Consider the following 25404-nt stretch of genomic DNA (forward strand, 5'->3'; position numbering starts at 1 on the left):
CAGATAGTCGTGAACGAAGGTATCAAAAAGGGACTCCGGATTCCAGGCACTCTCGGCGGCCAGCGTGTGAAAGTCAATAGCGCAGTCTGCCACGCTACGAGAATTTTGAAGTAAATCCAGCAGTTTTTGTGCCGCCGCTCTGCCGGATACCGGAGAATCGAAAACCTTTCTCACCTCTGCCATAAAATCCTCCAGATGATGACAAATGGCTGATTGGTGCTCCCAAACAGCCATCGCCCAGGAGATCCCCCTTCCCGACATTAGCGTAACAATATATGCTATCTTAGATCGGTCCGAAGGAAACAAAGATGGCTGTAGCTCAAAAATAAGGGAGCATTGAGAGAGAAAACCCGGCAGGTAGCAGGATCCCCAGAGTATCGCTCCGGAGGAGGTAAGCGAGGTTCTCGGGGAAAAGGTTCACAGGTTCACAGGGAAAAGGTTTCTGAGTTGTTGGGGGTTCTCAGAGGTGGTAGGCTGCCTATGACCTAACTCCCTGATTTGCTCCATAAGAGCATTAAACCCTTGGTCGTAGCGTTCCGTCAGGGAATGAAGCCCTTCCAGAAGGTCCTGAAGTAGCTCCTCATGCCTCCCAGTGGTGGCTCCCTGCAGGGAGACAGCGTGGCGGAGCTGGTCCAGGTCTGCTGGGTCTGTCATGGCCACTCCGTACTATAAGGGCACAAGGCGAGACCCAGATGCAGATACAGAAGGCAGATGGTCCAAGATGTTTATTAACAGTCCAAAAGGGGTGATTCAGATCAGGGCGTGACATGAACACCACACAAGAGTTAAGAACGATGGAGGCCACTGTGTTCTTGGGGACCTTCAATGCTGCAGAAATGTTTTGGTATTCTTCCCCAGATCTGTGCCCTGACACAATCCTGTCTCGGCGCTCTACGGACAATTCCTTCAACCTCATGGCGTGGCTTTTGCTCTGCCATGCACTGTCAACTGTGGGACCTTACATAGACAGGTGTATGCCTTTCCAAATCATGTCCAATCAATTGAATTTACCACAGGTGGACTCCAATCAAGTTGTAGAAACAAGGGTGATCAATGGAAACAGGATGTATCTGAGCTCAATGTCGAGTCTCATTGCAAAGGGTCTGAATACTTACGTAAATCAGCATTTCTGATTTGTATTTATTTCTAAATCCTAGAAACCAGCCCTAGCCACCACGAGCCAGAATAGTTTTAAAACCTCTCTGGGTATGTGGGACGCTTGCGTCCCACTTGGCCAAAAGCCAGGGAAAATGTAGAGCTCCAAATTCCCAAAAATTATATAAAATCAAACTTTCATTAAATCACAGATATAAGATACCAAATTAAAGCTACACTCGTTGTGAATCCAGCCAACATGTCAGATTTCAAAATGGCTTTTCGGCGAAAGCATAAGATGCTATTATCTGATGATAGCACAACAGTAAACAAAGAGAGTGTAGCATATTTCAACCCTGCAGGCGCAACACAAAACGCAGAAATAAATTGTCCTTTTGTTCGATTAATTCCGTCCATATATGTCCAAAATGTCCATTTATTTGGCGCGTTTGATCCAGAATAAAACAGCTTCCAATTTGCGCAACATCACTACAAAATATCTCAAAAATTACCTCTAAACTTTGACCAAAACATTTCGAACTACTTTTGTAATACAACTTAAGGTAATTGTAAACGTTAATAATCGATCAAATTGAAGACGGGTCTATCTGTTTTCAATACAGGATGACAACAAACTAACGATACTTTTCTAGTCTTGCACAACTCTCAAACAGTACACATAACGTTACACTGATTCCAGATGGCCGTTCTTCTTCATTGCACAAAGGAATAACCTCAACCGATTTCCAAAGACTGGTGACATCCAGTGGAAGCGGTAGGAACTGCAAACAGGTTGATTAGAAATCTAGTATCCCAATGAAACCTCATTGAACAGACGGTGACCTCAAAAAAAAGAAGAAATCTGAATGGTTAGTCCTCTGGGTTTTGCCTGCTACATAAGTTCTGTGGTACTCACAGACATGATTCAAACAGTTTTAGAAACTTCAGAGTGTTTTCTACTAATAATATGCACATCTTATATTCTGGGGATGAGTAGAAGGAAGTTGAAATTGGGCATGCTATTTATCCAAAAGTGAAAATGCTGCCCCCTATCCTAGAGAAGTTAATGTACCTTGGCATAGATTCTACAAGAGTCTGATACTCTATTGGAGGGATGTGACAACATAACTCAGTCAATGTCTCTATACCAGTCAATATAACTCAGCCAATGTCTCTGTACAAAGCTGAGAGTCTCATCTTTTAGATGCACTTGGAACTGATTCGATTTCCCATAGCGTTCCAAAGTTATAGCTAAAAGTGTGACGGCACCGGCTCCCATGTTGTCGTTAACGCCCTTATCGGTGGCTATCTTAGGTTGTACCAGTACGTCAGATTAGCTCAATCGCCAATTTCTCAACCTCTGAGTATCACAGAAACACACCACTTTGATTGAATAACAGAAACATTTTCATGACACGTTTCTATGGATGAAATGTATCTAAATAACTGTTAAAAACATAAAAAAACTGCCCAAATCTTCTATTTCTAATAATAAAATGTGACTATAAATGTGTGAAAATGTTCTAATATATGTTTATTTGGGGGAAATAAAACCAATAACTTGTGTTACAAAAACGTAATTAAAGGAAAAGTCTTACTGCTTGACAGACAGCCTCTCTTTGCAATCATTACCAATTTGGGGTAAAAAATTACTCCTGTGGCGCTTTTAAGACAAAGTACAGTAGGTTGGCACTTTTAGAGTTAAAATACAGGCTCCCAATCCAACACACTCACACACAAACACGCACGCTTCCTTGCACACACACACACACACACACACACACACACACACACACACACACACACAACACAACACACAACAACACACAACACACACTACACACTACATCACACACACACAACACACACACACACACACAAACACAAACACACACAGGCACAGTCGTTTTGGTCCGATAGCTTACAGCCAGCTCTTTGCCCAGCATGGCGAGGGGATAGAGGTACACAGCTTGGCTCTGTCCTTGGATAATAGGAGACATTGCTTGGGTGTTTCAGCGCACTGGGGAGCTGTATAATGAGGTATGGAATATGGATGAGATGATGGCTGTGTTTGTGTGTGAATGTTTTGCGGTTGGGGAGGTGGTGGTGGTCTGGTAATCAAAGCCAGATGCTGAGTAGACTATCGTCCTCCCGGAGAGAGAAGGGCTGTACGTGTTTCTGTGTCTCTGTGTGAGTGTGAGTGTGGAAGTGTGTGTGTGTGTGTCTAAAATCTAATCTAATCTCATATTTTTCCAAACCATAATGGCAGACCAGGGATGTCATGCAAGCTGGAATGAGCTCATGCCTCGTATGGTTTGATCCATAAATCATAAGGATTACATAGAAAAACTCTCCCGACAAGTACAGCTTCGCAAAAAACATACATCTATTGATCAATGACTTGTTATTCAGACCTCATATATGCATTAAATCTATTTAGACATGTTAAGTTAAAAAGTGACCTGGATTTATTTAATCTTTTGGCCCATTTAGATGTAATTTAATTTAGAGCTGTCCATTTAGATTTTTGGAAAGGGATTTTATTTTTGTACAAATGGTTTTGTGTACCTTTCTTTGTTTACAATGCCATCAGTGTTGCATAGACTGACCTGGAAATCCCCATATAATTTTGTTCGGTATTTAAACTACACTGTAAACCCCAAGGCATTTTTAACTCAAATATTTCAAGTAAGTTGAACTCAAAGTCAGTGAAACTGAACTGAAAATAAAAATACAACTACATGAAAAGTCATCATTATTTTTAAAGTAGATATTTTTTTTTTAAATTGTTTTTAATATCTGTGTTTTTGCATGTACATTGAGTGATTGATTGATCATTTTACGCTACACAATGATAAATAACATATATTTATCATATACATACGTATACTAACCATTACTGAAACTGACTTCTCATTTAGTTCTGAATAAATAATGACTTTTCATTGACTTCAAGCTCAACTTACTACTCGTATTTGAGTTAAAAATGCCTTAGGGTTTACACACTGGGGTTTACAGTGTATGATGAATCTGAAAGTTCTGACAAAAAAAAGTGAATACATTACTAAATCTAATCAACCTATAAATTCTATCCGAAGAGGACATTGTGTTGATCTACAAAATGTAACAAAGTCCCTCCTGTGTGTGTGTGTGTGTGTGTGTGTGTGTGTGTGCCTGCCATGAGGCCATCTGACATGGAAAAACCTGAACAGTGTCCCAAATCCAGGCAAAGTGATGTCAGTTCTACTAACACAATCACATTCACAGGTGGGAAAGATTAAATATGAAGTAATCTAAGAAATGGAAAGCATTCCACTGCATGGTGCTACCAAGATCTCTTCAGCTATTAAACAACTAAGACTCTCCCCAACAGTTCTTTAAAACCAGACGCCTCTGGTGTAGCGTACACACACACTTCAGAGAGAGATAGTGAGAGAGAGGGAGGAAGGGAGTGACAGACTGGAGTCTGGGGATATCGCTGACATTCTGGAGCTCACACTAGAACTCCTTTTCATTCGAGACCTCTTGTCAGTCTTTGCTTCTTCCCCCTTGGTTACAACTGGGTGCCTCTGTCTCACCTCACCCCTCTGTAACGATGTCCTCCCCCTCCTCCTGTGCCCCCTCACCACTATACCCTCCTCACCTTCTACCCCAAACCTGAGAGGGTGAGTAGTCATACATACCTGAGAGAAGGACTCTAGAACCACACGAGGGAATGTGTAGGTTGAACTAACAAAAGAGGAGAAGAAAAAGTGAGTGTTGGGTATTGGGACTATATACTGTATAGTGAAATGTTCTTCCATTCCCACACCTATTTCTTTATGAGTTCATACTCCTGGTCTTAATGTGAGACAAGATACAGTAGCTGATTTCATCACAGGGAGCCCACCTGTGACCCGAATTAAGCGTCTTTGTCCCTATATCTCAGGGTGGCTATAGGGGTAGTCTATAGGGGTGATAGGTCCTCTGTGAGTTTGCACACTGTATGACACACTCACACATGCACTTGTGTATGGGGGAAAATACTTTGTGACGTTTTTTAAATGGATCTGTAACAATGTGCTCTACTCATGGGGGACAATGGAAGTTTAGACTTCATCAAGGTGCTTCTCCTCCACCCCATGTGAAAGCCCACTAACCCACCGCTCACCAACCAGCCATTACCATGTATTTCCCCTCTCTCTGTGGAGATCACCAGTGAGCCTCTCCTACCAGTTGTGTGTATATCGGGGGTTCATTTATCGCTGTCCATGGTCAGCGGTTAAAGATGGGGGTCTGATTTTGTATGTGTGTGAGTGTTAACGGCCAGATGTTAACGGCCAGGATTTATAGTATAAGTGAGTGAGGGACCCTTCTTTTCAATTCCAGCCTAAAATGACATACCCAAATCTAACTGCCTGTAGCTCAGGCCCTAAAGCAAGGATATGACTATTCTTGATACTATTTGAAAGGAAACACTTTGTAGCTTGTGGAAATGTGAAATTAATGTAGGAGAATATAACACATTAGATCTGGTAAAATATAAAACAAACCAAAAAACATGCGTTTTCTATTTTCATCTTTGAAATGCAAGAGAAAGGCTATACAGTGACCTAGGATTCTAGGTATAATTTATATGTTGTCCACAAGATGGAAGCAGTGTGTATGCAAAGTGTCAGACGGATCCATTGAAGAATGACATGCCTACATAATATTTTGTGTCAAGTCTCCCAGGTGTCCTTCACGAGTATGCCCACATGTACCCAAGTGGCTGAATTGTTCCATTGATTCATTTTCAAGTACAGACATGCTCAAATTTGTTGGTACCCCTCCACAAAAAACGAAGAATGCACAATCTTCTCTGAAATAACTTGAAACTGACAAAAGTAATTGGCATCCACCATTGTTTATTCCATATTTAATAGAAATCACATTTTGCTTTTGATTTTTTATTCAAAATAATATAGTAAATAATAAAACAAATAAATGGCATGGACAAAAATTATGAGAGCCTTAACCTAATATTTTGTTGCACAACCTTTAGAGGCAATCACTGCAATCAACCGTTTTCTGCAGCTCTTAATGAGACTTTTGCACCTGTTAACAGGTAGTTTGGCCCACTCTTCCTGAGCAAACTGCACCTTCTCCAGACTGCAAGTTTCAGCTCTTTCCATAGATGTTCGATAGGATTCAGATCAGGACTCATAGAAGGCCACCAGAATAGTCCAATGTTTTGTTCTTATCCATTCTTGGGTGCTTTTAGCTGTGTGTATATTGAGTCATTATCCTGCTGGAGGACACATGACCTGCGACTGAGACAGAGCTTTCTGACACTGGACAGTACGTTTTGCTCCAGAATGCCTTGATAGTCTTGAGATTTCATTGTGCCCTGCACAGATTCAAGGCACCCTGTGCCAGGCGCGGCAAAGCAGCCCCAAAACAACTGAGCCTCCTCCATGTTTCACTGTAGGTATGGTGGTCTTTCCTTTGAAAGCTTCCTTTTTTCGTCTGTGAACATAGAGCTGATGTGACTTGCCAAAAAGCTCTAGTTTTGACTCATCTGTCCAAAGGACATTCTCCCAGAAGGATTGTCAATATGCATTTTTGCAAATTCCAGTCTGGCTTTTTTATGTTTTTCTTTCGAAAGTTGTGTCCTCCTGGGTCTTCTTCGTTCGCTCAAAAAGCGACGGATGGTACGATCGGAAACCGACATACCTTCACCTTGGAGTTCAGCTTGTGTCTCTTTGGCAGTTGGTTCTTTTTCTACCATTCACACTATCCTTCTGTTCAATCTGGGGTATATTTTCCTCTTGTGGCCGCGCCCAGGGAGGTTGGCTACAGTTCCATGGACCTTAAACTTCTTAATAATATTTGCAACTGTTGTCACAGGAACATCAAGCTGCTTGGAGGTGGTCTTGTAGCCTTTACCTTTACCACGCTTGTCTATTATTTTCTTTCTGATCTCCTCAGACAAATCTCTCCTTTGCTTTTCTCTGGTCCGTGGTCAGTGTGGTGCACACAATGATACCAAACAGCACAGTGACTACTTTACTCCATTTAAATAGGCTGAATGACTGATTACAAGATTGGAGATGTGTGATACTAATTAAATAAAAAATGTTGTTTGAAATATCACCATAATCCAATTATTTATTATCTTTTCTAAGGGGTACCAACAAATGTGTCCAGGCCATTTTAGAATATCTTTGTAGAATTAGCAATAATTCATTTCTTTTCACAGCTTCTTTGCTTTACTCTATGACATATACAAGGCATACATTATAAAATAGCTTTTAATTTCATCACTTTTCAGGAGGAATGAAGCATTATTTCACTGAGCTGTGAGGGCACCAACCGATTTGAGCACGTCTGTACATAACTATAGAGAACACCATAATTTGCAAATAAATTCATTAAAAATCCTACAATGGGATTTTCTGGATTTTTTTTCTCATTTTATCTGTCATAGTTGAAGTGTACCTATGATGAAAATTACAGGCCTCTCTCATCTTTTTAAGTGGGAGAACATGCACAATTGGTGGCTGACTAAAGTGGCTTTTACTTATACAAAGGACCATCACATACTCATGCAAAGCCCTTTTGGCTATCGAGCTAGCTATGTTTCAAAATGATAGGTGGTCATTGGACCAAGATACAGTCAACAAAGTGAACACCGCCCGTCTCATTGGTGCGTAATGATTTCTGTCCTTCGTGGGCTAAGAAAGGTGTTGTGTAGCCAATACATAATGTAGAATGATGCAGCACATTTTGGTTGCCTTCTAGAGTGTCTAAGGATTGCACAGAAACCAAACTTGACTGGGTGAAACAAGGTTTAAGGTTTATATTACATCGATTGTTTTGTGGCAAGTTGAAAGTGATGGAATTCAAGAGAAATGCTGTATACAACATGGATCATGTTAGGATATAAAAATTGATTTTATTAAACAAATCTATGCTACATTTTATCTCTGGGACCTTCTGGATGACAAATCAGAGCAAGATTACTGAATATAAGCAAATTATTTACCTTCAGAGGTGAATGTATCATACCAGTTGCCATGATAAAAATGTTTTGTTGTTGTGCACTATCCTCAAACAATAGCATGGCATTTTTCCGCTGTAATACCTACTGTAAATTCGACACTGCAATTAGATGAACAATAATTTAAACTTTCTGCCCATATAAGACATGTCTATGTCCCGGAAAGTTGGCTTTTGTTTCCAACGTCATTCTAGTCACATTATCGCATATTGAGCAACAACTGTCCTGATTTCAGGACACCGATCCTTAATGCATTTATTGTGGTCGTTGATACAAGATTAATGAAAACTAACTTTAGGCTACATGAAAACTAACAATCACATGTGCACACACACGCATACAGTATGAACGCAAGAGCAAACACCCTCCTTCTCCTCCCTTACACACCATGAGGCGTCAATGGCCCATATCCATTGGCAAAAGCATGGCGAAGGTAACTCAACATACTGTGTCTCCCTCTAATAGAGCTGATTGTGTACACACGTAACCCAGGCCAATTGCTTTCCTCTGGCAGCAGCTGCTAAACTGGAAAGAAATCCACATGCATATGAAATCCACAATAAGTGAAAGAAATACTTCCTTTTCCATCTCCCTCTCTTTATAGAGAGCGGGTAATTTCCCAGGTCACTACTTTGAGAATGGATCAGGTGTCTTAACTCTGGGATAAGTGGCTGATGTCACAACCCAGGAATCTAAACTCTCTCTCTCTCTCTCGCTCTCTCTAGTAGCTTTATGGCTGCATCTAATAAGATAATGTCCAGTTAAAGTGCCTTAGAAAGAGGGTTCAAGTAATGAAACTAACTGAGTGGTATGCTGTTTTGCTAAAGTGCTTTCATTAAGTCAGTCTCTGGTGGCTCTATCAGCAAAGGACTGCAGTGTGGGTCACATAGCCTACTGTATTGTGGGACCATAGCTGACAGTTGGGCTCAGGGAGTTCTCTAGGCTGAGAAGTCTTAAGTCTGGAATGCATTTCACATCTTCACATTAACAATACAGTAGAAGGCAATACATGGATACAATCGTTTTGTTTTTTTCTCTCCCCAGTTCTCTTGGATGTACAGTATGAAAACTATTTGGCGAGATAGATAAGCTGTAAAACTGGATAAAGAGTTACCTGTCTAACAGAACACAGAGGGTGTTTAATGGAAGCCTCTCCAACATGATTCAGGAATTCCCCAGGACAGCTGTCTTGGCCACTTATTTTTTCCAAACTTTACTAATGACATGAAACTGGCTTTGAGTAAAGCCAATGTGTCAAATCAAATCAATTCAAATTGTATTAGTCACATGCGCCGAATACAAGAGGTGTAGACCTTGCAGTGAAATGCTTACTTTCGACCCCCTAACCGACGGTGCAGTTAAAAAAAATACAGATAAGAATAAGAGATAAAAGTAACAAGTAATTAAAGAGCAGCAGTAAAAATAACAATATATACAGGGAGATGACGGTACAGAGTCAATGTGCGGGGGCAGCGGTTAGTTGAGGTAGTATGTACATGTAGGTAGGTAATTAAAGTGACTGCATAGATGACAACAGAGAGTTGCAGTGGTGTGGAGGAGGGGGGGGGATGCGAAGAGTCTGGGTAGCCATTTGACTAGATGTTCAGGAGTCTTATGGCTTGGGAGTAGAAGCTGTTTAGAAGCCTCTTGGACCAAGACTTGGCGCTCCGGTACCGCTTGCCATGTGTTAGCAGGGAGAACAGTCTATGACTAGGGTGGCTGGAGTCTTTGACCATTTTTAGGGCTTTCCTCTGACACCGCCTGGTATAGAGGTCCTGGATGGCAGGAGGCTTGGCCCCAGTAATGTACTGGGCCGTTCTCACCAACCTCTGAAGTGCCTTGTGGTCAGAGGCCGAGCAGTTGCCATACCAGGCAGTGATGCAACCAGTCAGCATGCTATCAATGGTGCAGCTGTAGAACCTTTTGAGGATCTGAGGACCCATGCCAAATCTTTTCAGTCTCTTGAGGGGGGAATAGGTTTTGTTGTGCCCGCTTCATGACTGTCATGGTGTGCTTGGACCATGTTAGTTTGTTGGTGATGTGGACACCAAGGAACTTGAAGCTCTCAACCTGCTCCACTGCAGCCCCAGTCGATGAGAATGGGGGCATGCTCGGGCATCTTTTTCCTGTAGTCCACAATCATCTCCTTTGTCTTGATCACGTTGAGGGAGAAGTTGTTGTCCTGGCACCACACGGCCAGGTCTCTGACCTCCTCCCTATAGGCTGTCTTGTTTTTGTCAATGATCAGGCATTTTCCGATGACACCAATGTTGTGTCATCGGAAAATGTAATAATGGTGTTGGAGTTGTGCCTGGCCGTGCAGTCATGAGTGAACAGGGAGTACAGGAGGGAGCTGAGCACGCACCCCTGAGGGGCCCCTGTGTTGGGGATCAGCGTTACCTACCCTCACCACCTGGGGGCGCCCCGTCAGGAAGTTCAGGAACACCTTGAAGAGGGAGGTGTTTAGTCCTAGGGTCCTTAGCTTATTGATACGCTTTGAGGGCACTATGGTGTTGAACACAGAGATGTAGTCAATGAATAGCATTCTCACATAGGTGTTCCTTTTGTCCAGATGTGAAAGGACAGTGTAGAGTGCAATAGAGACTGCATCATCTGTGGATCTGTTGGGGCAGTATGCAAATTGGAGTGGTTCTAGGGTTTCTGGGATAATAGCGTTAATGTGAGCCATGACCAGCCTTTCAATGCACTTCATGGCTACAGACGTGAATGCTACAGGTCGGTTGACATTTAGGCAGGTTACCTTAGTGTTCTTGGGTACAGGCACGATGGTGGTCTGCTTAAAACATGTTGGTATTACAGACACGGACAGGGAGAGGTTGAAAATGTCTGTGAAGATACTTACTAGTTGGTCAGCGCATGCTCGCAGTACACGTCCTGGTAATCCGTCTGGCTGGTGCTCTCATGCCAGTTTCAGTGTTATTTGCCTCAAAGCGAGCATAGAAGTAGTTAGCTTGTCCAGTAGGCTCGTGTCACTGGGCAGCTCTCGGCTGTTTTTCCCTTTGTAGTCTGTAATGGTTTGCAGGCCCTGCCACATCCGACGAGCATCAGAGCTGGTGTAATATGACTCGATCTTAGTCATGTATTGTTGCTTTGCCTGTTTGATGGTTCATCGGAGGGCATAGCAGGATTTCTTATAAGCTTCCGGGTTAGAGTCCCGCTCCTTGAAAGCGGCAGCTCTAGCCTTTAGCTCATTGCGGATGCTGCCTGTAATCCATGTCTTCTGGTTGGGGTACGTATGTACGGTCACTGTGGGGACGATGTCATTGATGCACTTATTGATGAAGCCAATGACATATGTGGTGTACTCCTCAATTGTATTTCATTTTTTTATTTTACTTTTATTTAACTAGTCACGTCAGTGAATAACAAATTCTTATTGTCAATGACGGCCTAGGAACATTGCCATTGGAGGAATCCCGGAACATATTCCAGTCTGTGCTAGCAAAACAGTCCTGTAGCTTAGCATCTGCTTCATCTGACCACTTTTTTTATCTAGTCACTGGTGCTTCCTGCTTTAATTGTTGCTTGTAAGCAAAAATCAGGAGGATGGAATTATGGTCAGATTTGCCAAATGGAGGTCGAGAGAGAGCTTTGTATGCATCTCTGTGTGTGGAGTAAAGGTGTTCGATAGTTATTTTCCCTCTGGTTGCACATTTAACATGCTAATAGAAATTTGGTAAAACTGACTTAAGTTCCCCTGCATTAAAGTCCCTGGCTACGAGGAGCGCCACCTCTGGGTGAGCGTTTTCTTTTTTGCTTATGGCAGAATACAGCTCATTCAATGCTGTCTTAGTGCCAGCCTCTGACTGTGGTGGTATGTAAACAGCTACAAAGAATATAGATGAAAACTCTCTCGGTAGGTATTGTGGTCTGCAGCATATCATGAGAAACTCTAGTTTGTTTACAAATATACGCAGACTGCCGCCCCTTGTCTTACCAGACGCTGCTGTTCTATCCTGCTGGTACATCATATAACCAGCCAGCTGTATGTTGATATTGTCGCCGTTCAGCCACGACTCGGTGAAACATAAGATGTTACAGTTTTTAATGTCCCGTTGGTAGTTTAATCTTCCCAATAACTCGTCCATTTTATTTTCCAAAGATTGCATGTTTGCTAGCAGAATTGAGGGGAGTGGGGGTTTACTCGATCGCCTCCGACTCCTCAGAAGGCAGCCCGCCGTCCAGCCTCTCTTTCTCCACCTCCTCATCACGCAGATCACTGGGATCGGGGCCTGATCCCGCGTAAGCGGTATGTCCTCAGCCTCGGGGTCGTCAGAGTTGTGAAAGAAGAAAAATACTTCTGCTAGTCCGTGGTGAGTAATCGTAGTCCCGATGTCTAAAAGTTATTTTCTTCATAAGAGACGGTAGCGTCAACATTATGTACAAAAATAGTATAAAAATAAGTTCCAAACAACGCAGATAAACAAACAAAAAAAACTATCGGTTGGGGCCACGTAAAAACGTCTGCCTTCTGCTCCGACGCCATCTTGCGTCTACCTATGTATGTGGATGACTCAACACTATACTTGTCACTATACTTACAGTGAGTGAAATAACTGCTGCAGTTAGTTTCAGTATGGGTGACAAGGAATAAGTTATTTCTAAATATTGACAGAACTTAAAGCATTGTATTTGGGACAAATCATTCACTAAACCCTAAACCTTAACTAAATCTTATAATGAATCATGTGGAAATTGAGCAAGTTAAGGTGAATAAACTGCTTGGAATAACCCTGGATTTTTAACTGTCATGGTCAAAACATGTTGATACAACAGTATGGAGAAGTCCATAATAAAGCGCTGCTCTGCCTTCTTAACAACACTATCAACAAGGCAGGTCCTACAGGCCCTGGTTTTGTCGCTCCTGGACTACTGTTCAGTCGTGTGGTCAGGTGCCACACAGAGACCTCAATTACAATAGGCTCAGAACAGGGCAGCACGGCTGGCCCTTAAATGTACACGGAGTGCTAACATTAACAATATGCATGTAAATATCTCATGGCTCAGAGTGAAGGAGAGATTGGTTTTATCACTACAAGTGTTGACATACTGAATGCACCGAGGTGTCTGTTAAAACTACTAGCAGACAGCTCGGACACCCATGCTACACTATTCCACATCAGGTAACCCATGCATACCATACACCCATGCATACCCTACAAGATATGCCACCAGAGGTCTCTTCACAGTCCCCAAGTCAAGAACAGACTATGGGAGGCGCACAGTACTACATAGAGCCATGACTACATGGAACTCTATTCTACATCAGGTAACTGATGCAAGCAATAGAATCAGATTTAAAAATACAGCTTATGGAACAGCAGGGACTGTGAAGCAACACAAACATAGGCTCAGACACATTCATGCATACACACATGATAACATACGCACTATACACACACGTACACATGGATTTTGTGTTGTAGATATGTGGTAGTGGAGTAGGGCACACACTTAGTGTGTGCTGAAATCTGTTATGCATGTATTGTAATGTTTTTTAAATTGTATAACTGCCTTAATTTTGACAGACCACAGGAATAGTAGCTGCTGCCAAGGGGATCCATAATAAAAACAAAATGATCACGTTTCAGGTAAGACCCAGATGTAGACAACATCGAATTAACAAGTTTATTAAAAGGCTAGGCATCCCGCTAGCGGGACAACTTCCGTGAAACTGGAGGGTGCGCAATTTAAATAAATAATCATAAAAATGTGGGATATTAAACATTTATGAACGTACAAGTGTCTTATATCGATTAAAATATTAAATTCTTGTTAATCTAACTGCACTGTCCGATTTACAGCAAGCTTTACAGTGAAAGCATGCCATGCGGTTGTTTGAGGACGGCGCCCCACATCAAAATATTTTTACTTCAGCACAGGTTTCATAAATTCACAAATAGCGATTAAATATTAACTTACTTTTTGAAAATCATCCTCTGATTTTTCATCCAAAGGGTCCCAGCTATAACATGTAGTGTCGTTTTGTTAGATAAAATCCTTCTTTATATCCCAAAAAGTCAGTTTAGTTGGCGCAATCGATTTGAGTAATACACTCTTTCAACATGCCAAGATAGGAATCCGAAAATCTTCCCCTAAACTTTGTTTCAACAAGTCAAAATATGTTTCTATTAAATCCTCAGATACCCTAAAATGTTTTTAAACTAAAATATTTCATACGGAAAGAAGTATGTTCAATAGGAAAACGATATTAGCAGGTGCGTGTCCTCTTCCTAGCGCTCACATACAGAAATTTCCAAGTCTGTGTCTCTGTGGTAAAACTCATTATTCTTACCCGTTTTGGAAGAAACAAGCCTGAAACCTTGAATTTTGAGTGCTGACACCCAGTGGAAGCCATAGGGATTGCATCCTGAGAGCTAGATTTCAGAATGTCCGTCTACTTTCCATTGTAAAACCTCATTCAGGTTGGATTTTCTTTGGATTTTTTCCTACTTTATCTATTGTGTTATAGTCTCCTACATTATTTTAACATTCATACAAACTTCAAAGTGTTGTCTTTCCAATGGTACCAATTACATGCATATCCTGGCTTTAATTTGGGCACGTCAGTCAGGCGGAAATTGAGAAAAAAGCACCCTAGCCCTATTAATCCAACAGGGGAAGGCATATATATTATGTCCCCCACTTCTACAACCAAAGTTGCACATCAAGGAATACATCAAATAACATACACTTATCCACACACACCCTTATGCACACGCGCACACTCACGCACACTACTGACAAATGCATGCATTCCATATATAATATCGTTGTATCTCATTGAACCTATTTAATGTTGTTACACAATGATCTCACTGTACCAATATACGTCTTCATTTTTATGTTTTGTTTACTTATCAAAATGCTTTTTAGATCATCACATTATTATAAATAATAGAACATTTAAATTATTTTATTTATATTCATAAAAATATATACAGTACCAGTCAACAGTTTGGACACCCACTCAATCAAGTGTTTTTCTTTATTTGTACTGTTTTCTTCATTGTAGAATAATAGTGAAGACATCAAAACTATGAAATACCACTTATGGAATCAGGTAGTAAGCAAAAAAGGGTTAAACAAATCAAAATATATTTCATATTTCATATTCTTCAAAGTAGCCACCCTTTGCCTTGATGACAGCTTTGCACGCTCTTGGCATTCTCTCAACCAGCTTCATGAGGTTGTCACCTGGAATGCATTTCAATTAACAGGTGTGGCATGTTAAAAGTGAATTTCTTGAAATTCTCTACTTCCTCATTTGCTTGAGCCAATCAGTTGTGTTGTGACAAGGTAGGGATGGTATACAGAAATACTAAATAGGGCTATCTTCTGTATACCATCCCTACCTTGTCACAACACAACTGATTGGCTCAAGCAAATGAGGGGGTAAAGAATTTCAAGAAATTCACTTTTAACATGCCACACCTGTTAATTGAAACAAATTGAAAAATAAAGAAAAACCCTTGAATGAGCAGGTGGGTCGAAAATTTGGACTGGTACTGTATATTGTATTATTTATACGTGTGTATATATCTATATATATATTCCCCTTTCTCTAATCACCAATTTTATTATTCATTTTTTACTGTTATTGTTGATGTCATATAGCTTTAGCAACAGTGGCCTTGTCATTCATGCTAATAAAGCTTATCTGAATCTGAGAGAAAGTATGGGGTTGTTCCCCTGTGTCTGGGCTGGGTAGCATTTCAGGGCAGGGCTAAGGGTAGGGGTAGTGGCTGGGGCTGGGGTTGGGGGGCAGGCCTGTCAGCCTGCCCCCTCATAGTCAGTAGTACAGCACGCTGCTCCACACACACACCCTCACACACACACAGAGCACAGAAGACGGAGGAAGCTGAATCAGAAAAGTCGCCCCTTTCACACACACACTCGCATGTGTATATGGATATGTGGCATTCCTAGACACCCTCTCTATCTCTATCTCTCTCTCTCTCTTTTACTTTACCTTTGGTTGTGCTCTCTCCCTCCCTCTTTCCCTCTTCCCTTCTCCTTCTCTAGTTTTCCTTCTGCTCTGCCTGTCGCTGGCAGTTGTCTGAGAGAGTGTGTGTTGAAGAAAACAGAAGAGAAGAGGTGCAGGACGGGTCAGGATGCTGTGCACTCTGCAGATGTACGCGTCTACAGGTTTCCCTCAGGGCTGACTGAAGACAAGACAAAAACCCTCGAGGCACCAGGATCCTAACACACAGCTTGTCTATTTTTTTTGTCTTTGGTTCTCAATCTGTCCATCAGTTGTTCATCTTTGTCCTCCTTTTTGGTGCTTTTCCACGGGTGCTATTTTGGAAGCCACCGAGAAGAGAATATGAGGTCCAGGTTACCTCAAGCCGCTTTGCCGCCCTTTCTTCTAGGACTGTTGCTGTCACTGGTAGACGCCAAAGGAACCTTCTATGGAACAGGCCATGGGAACCCGTTCTATGGAGGAGGCCATGGCAACAGATACAACCTGTACAAGTCTGGAGTCAACTCACACTACACCCCGGGCAAACCCATGGGCCGCCACAAGTAAGTGCACCTCCTGAAACGGTCTCTAGCCTCACCTGTACAGGGAATACTTTGTAATGACTTGGATTAATACAGCATCTCTCCAAGTGCTCAGTCGCTCTGGATAAGAGCGTCTGCTAAATGACTTAAATGTAAATGTAAATGTAATGCTCAAAGTGATTTACATGGCAATAGGGATTTCCATTGCAAATAGAAATATGGACTTATAGATCTTATCCAAAACAATTTACAATACTACAGGGGAACCCACCTTCAGCTGTATTTTCACTTGAGCAACACATTGCGAATGGGTAATATTAGTATGGTTAGTGTATCGCTTCAATAACACTGTCTGAATTGACTATCATACACTGTCAGCCTCTCTATCATACACTGTCAGCCTTTCTCTACGGTTCACATTTAAAAGCGTCTGTGACTGAGGATAAACATCATGGAGAAACAATGACACGCTGCATTATGGAGACAAAGAGCTCATTATAAGGTTTATGGTACGGTGGAGGGGAGAGCTGAGCTGATGACAGGGGTATCGATCTTCTGAGCTCTGTGTGTGCCAGTGTGTGCGTGTGCGTGCATGCCTTTTTGTGTGTGTATGCGTATATAGAGGGGGGGGGGGTGCTCAATTAGAGGCAGAACTAGGAAGGCTAAACTAGTCCCAGGGCTTGTTGCTTTACGATCCTGTTTTAGTCGGGTAGTAATTATCAATTCAATCAAACCCATATTTTTTGGTCATCAATTGTTTTTATTGATAATGTTTAGACAAGTACACGTGAACAAAGAAACATGCATGGTCTGAGAGTCTTTAGGTGCCTTTTGGCAAACTCCAAGTGTGCTGTCATGTGCCTTTTACTGAGGAGTGGCTTCCGTCTGTCCTCTCTACCATAATGGACAGATTGGTGGACTGCTGCAGAGATGGTTGTCCTTCTGGAAGGTTCTCCCATCTCCACAGTGATACTCTGGTGCTCTGTCAGAGTGACCAACGTCTTCGTGGTCAACTCCCTGCCCAAGGCCCTTCTCCCCCGATTGCTCAGTGTGGTCTTCTTCCACTTAAGAATAATGGAGTCCACTGTGTTCTTGGGGACCTTCAGTGATGCAGACATTTTTGGTACCCTTCCCCAGATCTGTGCCTCGACACAGACCTGTCTCGGAGCTCTACGGACAATTGCTTCAAGCTCATGGCTTGGTTTTTGCTCTGACATGCATTCTGACACGCAGTCTCATAGCAAAGGGTCTGAATACTTATGTAAATAAGGTATTTCTGTTATTTTTATTTCATTTGCAAAAAAATCTAAAAACCTGTTTTCACTTTGTCATTATGGGTTATTGTGTGTAGATTGATGAGGAAAACAATATATTTAATCAATTTTAGAATAAGGCTGTAACGTAACAAAACGTCAAGGGGTCTGAACATTTTCTGAATGCACTGTAAAGCAGGCAGACAGGCATCGAGGGGTTCAGTTACTGTTAATGTCAGAATGGGCAAAACGAGTGACCTTAAGCGACTGTGAGCTTGGTATGATCGTCGGTGCCTGGTGCACCGGTTTCAGTATCTCAGAAACGTCCGGACTCTTGGGCTTTTCACGCCGATCAGTGTATACGGTTTACAGAGAATGCTGCGACAAACAAAAAACATCCATTCAGCGGCAGTCCTGTGGGTCGAAAACACCTCGTTGATGAGAGGTCAAAGGAGAATGGCAAGAATCGTGCGAACTAACAGGCAGACCACCAACAGGCATATAACGGCGCAGTACGACAGTGGTGTGCAGAACAGCATCTCGGAATGCATAACTCGTCGGTCCTTGTCACGGATGGGCTACTGCAGCAGACGACCACACCGGGTTCCACTTATATCAGCTAAAAACAACAAGAAGCGGCTCCAGTGGGCACGCCATCACCAACACTGATACATTTTGGAGTGGAAAAACATTGGCGGTTCCTGTTACGTCATGCAGAGTCAGGATTTGGCGTAAGCAACATAAGTCAATGGTGCTGTCTGGTGTCAACAGTATAGGCTGGTGGCAGTGGCGTAGTGGTGTGGGGTATGATTTCCTGGCACACGTTAGGTCCCTTGATACCAATTGAGCGACGTTTCCATGCCCAGAAGAATTTACGCTGTTCTGGAGGCAAAGAGGGGTCTGACCAGGTACTAGATGGGTGTAACTAATAAACTGACCACTGATTGTATTTTGGGTACGTTAAAACCTTCCCACTACCAGGCAGGATCTCCTCAATGTCAGGCGTGAGGCTTGTGACAAAATGACAACCCACTGGGCAAACTGTGTCATTTCAAATGTGGATAATTGGGTAATATTTGGTTGAGACATTGATCGATGAGATTACAACATGGGAGACCAAAGGGTAGCTGTAGATAAATCAATTCTCCACTAGGCATTGCTGCCCAGCCTATTGTATTTTTTTCTAATAGTGGATATAAGGCTGAAGATCTGACCTGATCTGTCTTAATTTGTCGGGGCATGGACTCTACAAGGTGTCGAAAGCGTTCCACAGGGATGCTGGCCCATGTTGACTCCATTCCTTCCTACAGTTGTGTCAAGTTGGCTGGATGTCCATTGGGTGGTGGACCAAAGGACACACATGGGAAACTACTGAGTGTTAAAAACCCAGCAGCACTGCAGTTCTTTTCACAAACCGGTTTACGTGGCCCCTACTACCATACCCCGTTCAAAGGATTTTATATCGTATTTTCTTGCCTATTGACCCTCTGAATGGCACAGATACACACACACACATGTCTCAATTGTCTCAAGGCTTTAGAAATCCTTCTTTATTCTGTCTCCTCCCCTTCATCTGCACTGATTGAAGTGGAATTAAGAGGTGACGTCAATAACGGACCATAGCTTTCACCTGGATTCACCTGGTCAGTCTATGTCATGGAAAGAGCAGGTGTCCTTAATGTTTTGTATTTTCAGTGTATTTTATAGGCTTGTCTATGTTGACATTTGGTTACCATGATGACATAATCCTGTGGTTGAAATGTCACCCTCAAAACAGCACATTATGTTGATTCCACGTCACAATACGTTGAACATTACGTTGAAACGAGTTTGTGCCCAGTGGGAAGTGTGTGTGTGACTTAAGTTTGTCAATGAAGACATGACTATGGTCAACTTGACTGGAATTCCAGCCTCAGAGTAATTCAACAGTGCAGTAGATCTACGGCAAGGGGCCAGAATGTGGCTACATTCTTTGTGCTCTAATGCTAGTAACGCTTTTAATATTTTCTTGTCACCACCAAATACTTACTCAAGTGATAACATACAGTAGCTGGATCTGGGTTTTTTTCTCCCTTTTCCTCATTTGATCATAAAACTTAAAAGGATTGTCATTGCAAATCAATTATTACATACAAGAAGAACATAGGAATTGTTAGGAGTGACCCATGCTGAAAGATGAAAGGACTGTGAAGAACATCCCGATGTTCTGCATTGAGAGAAAGAGAGTTCCACATGGCAGGTTGTTGTTTGGCCCTGGGGGTTTTCAGTTCGGTCATTTTCCCCGTTCTGTTGCTTGGCTTCCCCTGAGAGCTGTACCACTCTGGACAGCAGCCCAGCTACCTGCTGCTTTCCTCTACCAGCCCCAGCAGACAGACCTTGACCTGGCCCTACTTAGTCTTTACCCTCCCCCTCCCTCCCCACCCCTCATCACCCTAATTCTCCAGGGAGACAAACCTGACCCGGCCCAACGTAGCCTTTACCCCGTTTTACCCGCCTCACCCTTACTTCTCCTCATCTTAATTCACTCAGAGAGAGGGTCTGATTTAACAGTTTTCATCCCGACCCTCACCTACACTATATACTCACCATACCATTGCTCACTATATCTCACGCACCCAATCTCCCCTTCCTCAGTCACTCTCTCCCCTCAACCTCTCCTTCCCCCATCACTCGATCTCACCCTCAACCTCCCCCTTCCTCCATATCCCTCCGTCTCAACCTCCCCCTTCCTCTCTATCCCTTCATCTCACCCTCAACCTCCCCCTTCATCTCACCCTTAAGTCTCCACTACTCCATCTCACCCTCAACCGCCCCCTTCCTCTCTATCCTCCATCTCACCTCAACCTCCCCTTCATCCACCTTAAGCTCCCCACTACCTCCATCTCACCCTCAACCTCCCTTCCTCTCTATCCCTCCATCTCAACCTCAACCTCCCCCTTCATCTACCCATAAGCTCCCCACCTCCTCCATCTCACCCTCAACCTCCCCCTTATCTCACCTTAAGCTCCCCCGCCCCTCCATCTCACCCTCATCTCCTCCTCCTTCCCTATCTCCGTCCACCCTCAACCTCTCCCCCTCCATCTCACCCTTAAGCTCCCCCCTCTCCCATCTCCCCCTCCCCCTTCCTGCATATCCTCCTTCTCACCCTCAACCTCCCCCTTCATCTCACCCTTAAGTTTCTCCATCCCCTCATCTCACCTCAAACACGCCCTTCCTCCCTATCCCTCTGTCTCAACCTCCCCTTCCTCCTATCCCTCCATCTCACTCTCATCCTCCCCCTTCATCTCACCCTTGCTCCCCACCCCCTCATCTCACCCTCAACCTCGCCCTTCCTCCATATCCCTCGTCTCACCTCAACCTCCCCTCCATCTCACCTCAACCTCCCCCTTCCTCCTATCCTCCATCTCACACTCAACCTCCCCTTTATCTCACCTTTGCTCCCCCACTACCTCCATCTCACCCTTAACCTCCCCCTTCATCTCAGTTTAATAACAAAAAAACACCAGAACAACAGAACAATCAAATAATGGATACATAACCCGACGCACACCAGGACAGACATGCACAAGCACTTATAATAAACAATCACCGACAAGGACATGAGGGGGAACAGAGGGTTAAATACACAACATGGGATTGGAACCAGATGTGATGGAAGACAAGACAAAACCAAAGGAAAATGAAAAGAGGATCAGCGATGGCTATAAGGTCAGTGACTTCAACCGCCGAACGCCGCCCGAACAAGGAGAGTGACCAACTTGGGCGGAAGTTGTGATAGTACCCCCCCCKCCCCCCCCACCTGACGCGCGGCTCCAGCAGGGACAACCCGGGGGGAGAGGCGCAGAGCGATCCGGATGAAGACGGTGGAACTCCTGCAGCATCGATGGGTCCAACACGTCCTCGACCGGAACCCAGCACCTCTCCTCCGGGCCGTACCCCTCCCACTCTACGAGATACGGAAGGCCCCACGCCCGACGCCTCGAATCCAGTATTGAGCGAACGGAGTACGCCGGGGCCCCCACGATGTCCAGAGGGGGCGGAGGTACCTCCCGCACCTCAGACTCCTGGAGCGGGCCAGCCACCACCGGCCTGAGGAGAGACACATGGAACGAGGGGTTAATACGGTAATTGGGTGGAAGCTGTAACCTATAACAAACCTTGTTCACTCTCCTCAGGACTTTAAATGGCCCCACAAACCACGGACCCAGCTTCCGGCAGGGCAGGCAGAGGGGCAGGTTTCGGGTCGAGAGCCAGACCCGGTGACTCACTGCAGTGGCGATCTGTATTCCAGTCGCCCAGCGCAGGAACCTCGGTCTGACCCTGATGCCAAGGCGCCAGAACCGGCTGGTACCCCAGTACGCACTGGAAGGGAGATAGGTTAGTGGAGGAGCAAGTTCTGTGCCATCTCGGCCCAGGGCACGAACGCCGCCCACTCCCGCAGCCGGTCCTGGCAATAGGACCGCAGAAACCTACCCACATCCTGGTTTACTCTCTCCACCTGCCCATTACTCTCAGGGTGAAACCCTGAAGTAAGACTGATCGAGACCCCCAGACGTTCCATGAACGCCTTCCAGACCCTAGATGTGAACTGGGGACCCCGATCAGACACTATATCCTCAGGCACCCCGTAGTGCCGGAAGACGTGTGTAAACAAGGCCTCCACAGTCTGTAGGGCCATAGGGAGACTGGGCAGAGGGAGGAGATGACAGGACTTAGAGAAACGATCCACAACGACCAGGATCGCGGTAATACCCTGTGAGAGTGGAAGATCAGTCAGAAAATCCACCGACAGGTGCGACCAAGGCCGCTGTGGAACGGGTAAGGGGTGTAGCTTACCTCTGGGTAGGTGCCTCGGAACCTTACACTGGGCGCACACCGAGCAGGAGGAAACATAAACCCTCACGTCCTTAGCCATGGTAGGCCACCAGTACCTCCCGCTCAAACAGCGCACTGTCCGATCGATCCCAGGATGACCCGAGGAGGGTGATGTGTGGGCCCAATAGATCAACCGTTCACGAACAGCAGACAGGACATACAGATGCCCAGCGGGACACTGGACGGGAGCGGGCTTTGCACGTAACGCCTGCTCAATGTCCGTATCCAGCTCCCACACTACCGGCGCCACCAGGCAGGAGGCGGGGAGTATGGGAGTGGGATCCATGGACCGCTCCTCTGTGTCATACAGCCGGGACAATGATTATGCCTTAACGTTCTGGGAGCCTGGTCTGTAGGAAAGGGTAAACACAAAACGGGTGAAAAACATGGCCCACCTTCCCTGGCGAGGGTTCAGTCTCCTCGCTGCCCGGATGTACTCCAGGTTGCGGTTGTCAGTCCAGATGAGAAAAGGGTGTCTAGCCCCCTCAAACCAATGTCTCCACGCCTTCAACGCCTTGACGACAGCCAACAGCCAACAGCCTCCGGTCCCCCACATCATAGTTCCGCTCCTGAGAGAGCACAGCTCCTTTCCCAGCCTCGGACGCATCCACCTCCACTTTGAACTTCAAAGAGGGATCCGGATGGGCCAACACGGGAGCCGAGGTAAACAGAGCCCTCAGGTGACTAAAGGCCCTGTCCGCCTCAGCTGACCACTGCAAGCGTACCGGGCCCTCCTTCAGCAGTGAGGTAATGGGAGCCGCTACCTGACCAAAACCCCGGATAAACCTCCGGTAGTAGATGGCAAACCCTAAGAACCGCTGCACCTCATTTACCGTGGTGGGAGTCGGCAAATTACGCACGGCTGAAATGCGGTCACTCTACATCTCCACCCCTGAGGTGGAAATGCGATACCCTAGGAAGGAGACGGACTGTTGGAAGAACAGGCACTTCTCAGCCTTGACGTACAGGTCATGCTCCAACAGGCGACCAAGCACCCTGCGCACCAGGGACACATGCTCGGCGCATGTAGCACCACACCCTGCCCGTACAGGTCCCTGAAAATCTTGTCTACAAAGGCTTGGAAGACCGATGGCGCATTCATCAACCCGTACGGTATGACGAGGTACTCATAGTGCCCTGAGGTGGTACTGAAAGCCATCTTCCACTCGTCTCCCTCCCGGATACGCACCAGGTTGGTAGCGCTCCTGAGATCTAGTTTGGTGAAGAAGCGCACCCCGTGCATTGACACAATCACTGTGGCTATGAGCGGTAGCAGGTAACTATACCTCACAGTGATCTGATTCAGACCCCGATAGTCAATACACGGGTGCAGACCTTCCTCCTTCTTCTTAACAAAAAATAAACTCGAGGAGGCGGGTGAAGTGGAGGACCGAATGTACCCCTGACGCAGGGATTCGGTTTCCATAGCCTCCGTCTCCGCCTGTGAGAGGGGATACACGTGAATCCTGGGAAGTGCAGCGTCTACCATATTCAGGGGGAATGCGCACGGTGGAGACCTGGTCTGGACTCTGCAATGTAGTAGCACCAACGGAAACCCCTAAACACCTACCTGAGCACTCTCGCAGTTTGTGAGTGTTTTCGGTGACAAGCCAAATTTCTTCAGCCTTCTAAGGTTGAAGAGGCGCTGGTGCGCCTTCTTCACCACGCTGTCTGTGTGGGTGGACCATTTCAGTTTGTCCGTGATGTGTACGCCAAGGAACTTAAAACTTTCCACCATCTCCACTACTGTCCCGTCGATGTGGATAAGGGGGTGCTCCCTCTGCTGTTTCCTATAGTCCACGATCATCTCCTTTGTTTTGTTGACATTGAGTGTGAGGTTATTTTCCTGACACCACACTCAGAGGGCCCTCACCTCCTCCCTGTAGGCCGTCTCGTCGTTCTTTGGTAATCAAGCGTACCATTGTAGTGTCGTCTGCAAACTTGATGATTGAGTTGGAGGCGTGCATGGCCACACAGTCATGGGTGAACAGGGAGTACAGGAGAGGGCTGAAAACGCACCCTTGTGGGGCCCCAGTGTTGAGGATCAGCGGGGTGGCCCGTCACCTGGGGGCGGGCCATCAGAAAGTCCAGGACTCAGTTGCACAGGGAGGGGTCCCTTTGTATCTCTGTTCTTTACTGACCAGATCAGTCACTTAATACAGTCTTCGTTCACAGTCGCTGCTGTCCTTGTTTGTTCCTAAGGCAAGAACTGAGATGGGGAAACAATATTTTTCCCATAATGCCCCTTCATTCTGGAACATGCTTAAAAAAAATTCAGTTAGGAGAGTTAGTGTCCTTGCCTGTTTTTAAGACTCTGATCGACAACACTGTTTGTGACAGCTGCAGTTGTTTCTAATCTTCAGTTATATCTATCTATAACTTGTGACACTTTGTCTTTTGTGTGTATTTTGTATTTTTTGGTAATATTTTATGGACACGCTGCTATTTCCCTGTTTGGCCTTCTTGCCAGGTTGCCCTCGCAAAATAGGTTTTTAACCTCAATGGGTTTTACCTTTTTAAAAACTCCTCAACCTCCCACTTCCTCCACATCCCTCCATCTCACCCTCAACCTCCCACTTCCTCCATATCCCTCCGTCTCACCCTCAACCTCCCACTTCCTCCATATCCCTCCGT

The 25404-nt window shown here is 44.8% G+C and overlaps 1 protein-coding gene across 4 annotated transcripts in view; it reads left to right on the top strand.

Annotated features, from left to right (window-relative positions):
- The first annotated feature begins 3031 nt into the window (after nt 1-3031).
- The window catches only part of LOC111979686 (EMILIN-3-like), a 41507-nt gene continuing 19134 nt past the window's right edge, over nt 3032-25404 (top strand). For 3 of the 4 annotated variants that reach the window (XM_070448767.1, XM_024010318.2, XM_024010320.2), the window contains exons 1-2: nt 3032-3135; nt 16163-16663. In XM_070448767.1, coding sequence (XP_070304868.1) covers nt 16464-16663 — 200 coding nt within the window. In that variant the 5' untranslated portion in view covers nt 3032-3135; nt 16163-16463. The remainder of the gene's footprint in view (nt 3136-16162; nt 16664-25404) is intronic. The other variant, XM_024010321.2, reaches the window with a different exon arrangement.

Source organism: Salvelinus sp. IW2-2015, linkage group LG19 (genome assembly GCF_002910315.2).
Source record: "Salvelinus sp. IW2-2015 linkage group LG19, ASM291031v2, whole genome shotgun sequence".
Lineage (NCBI taxonomy): Eukaryota > Metazoa > Chordata > Actinopteri > Salmoniformes > Salmonidae > Salvelinus > Salvelinus sp. IW2-2015.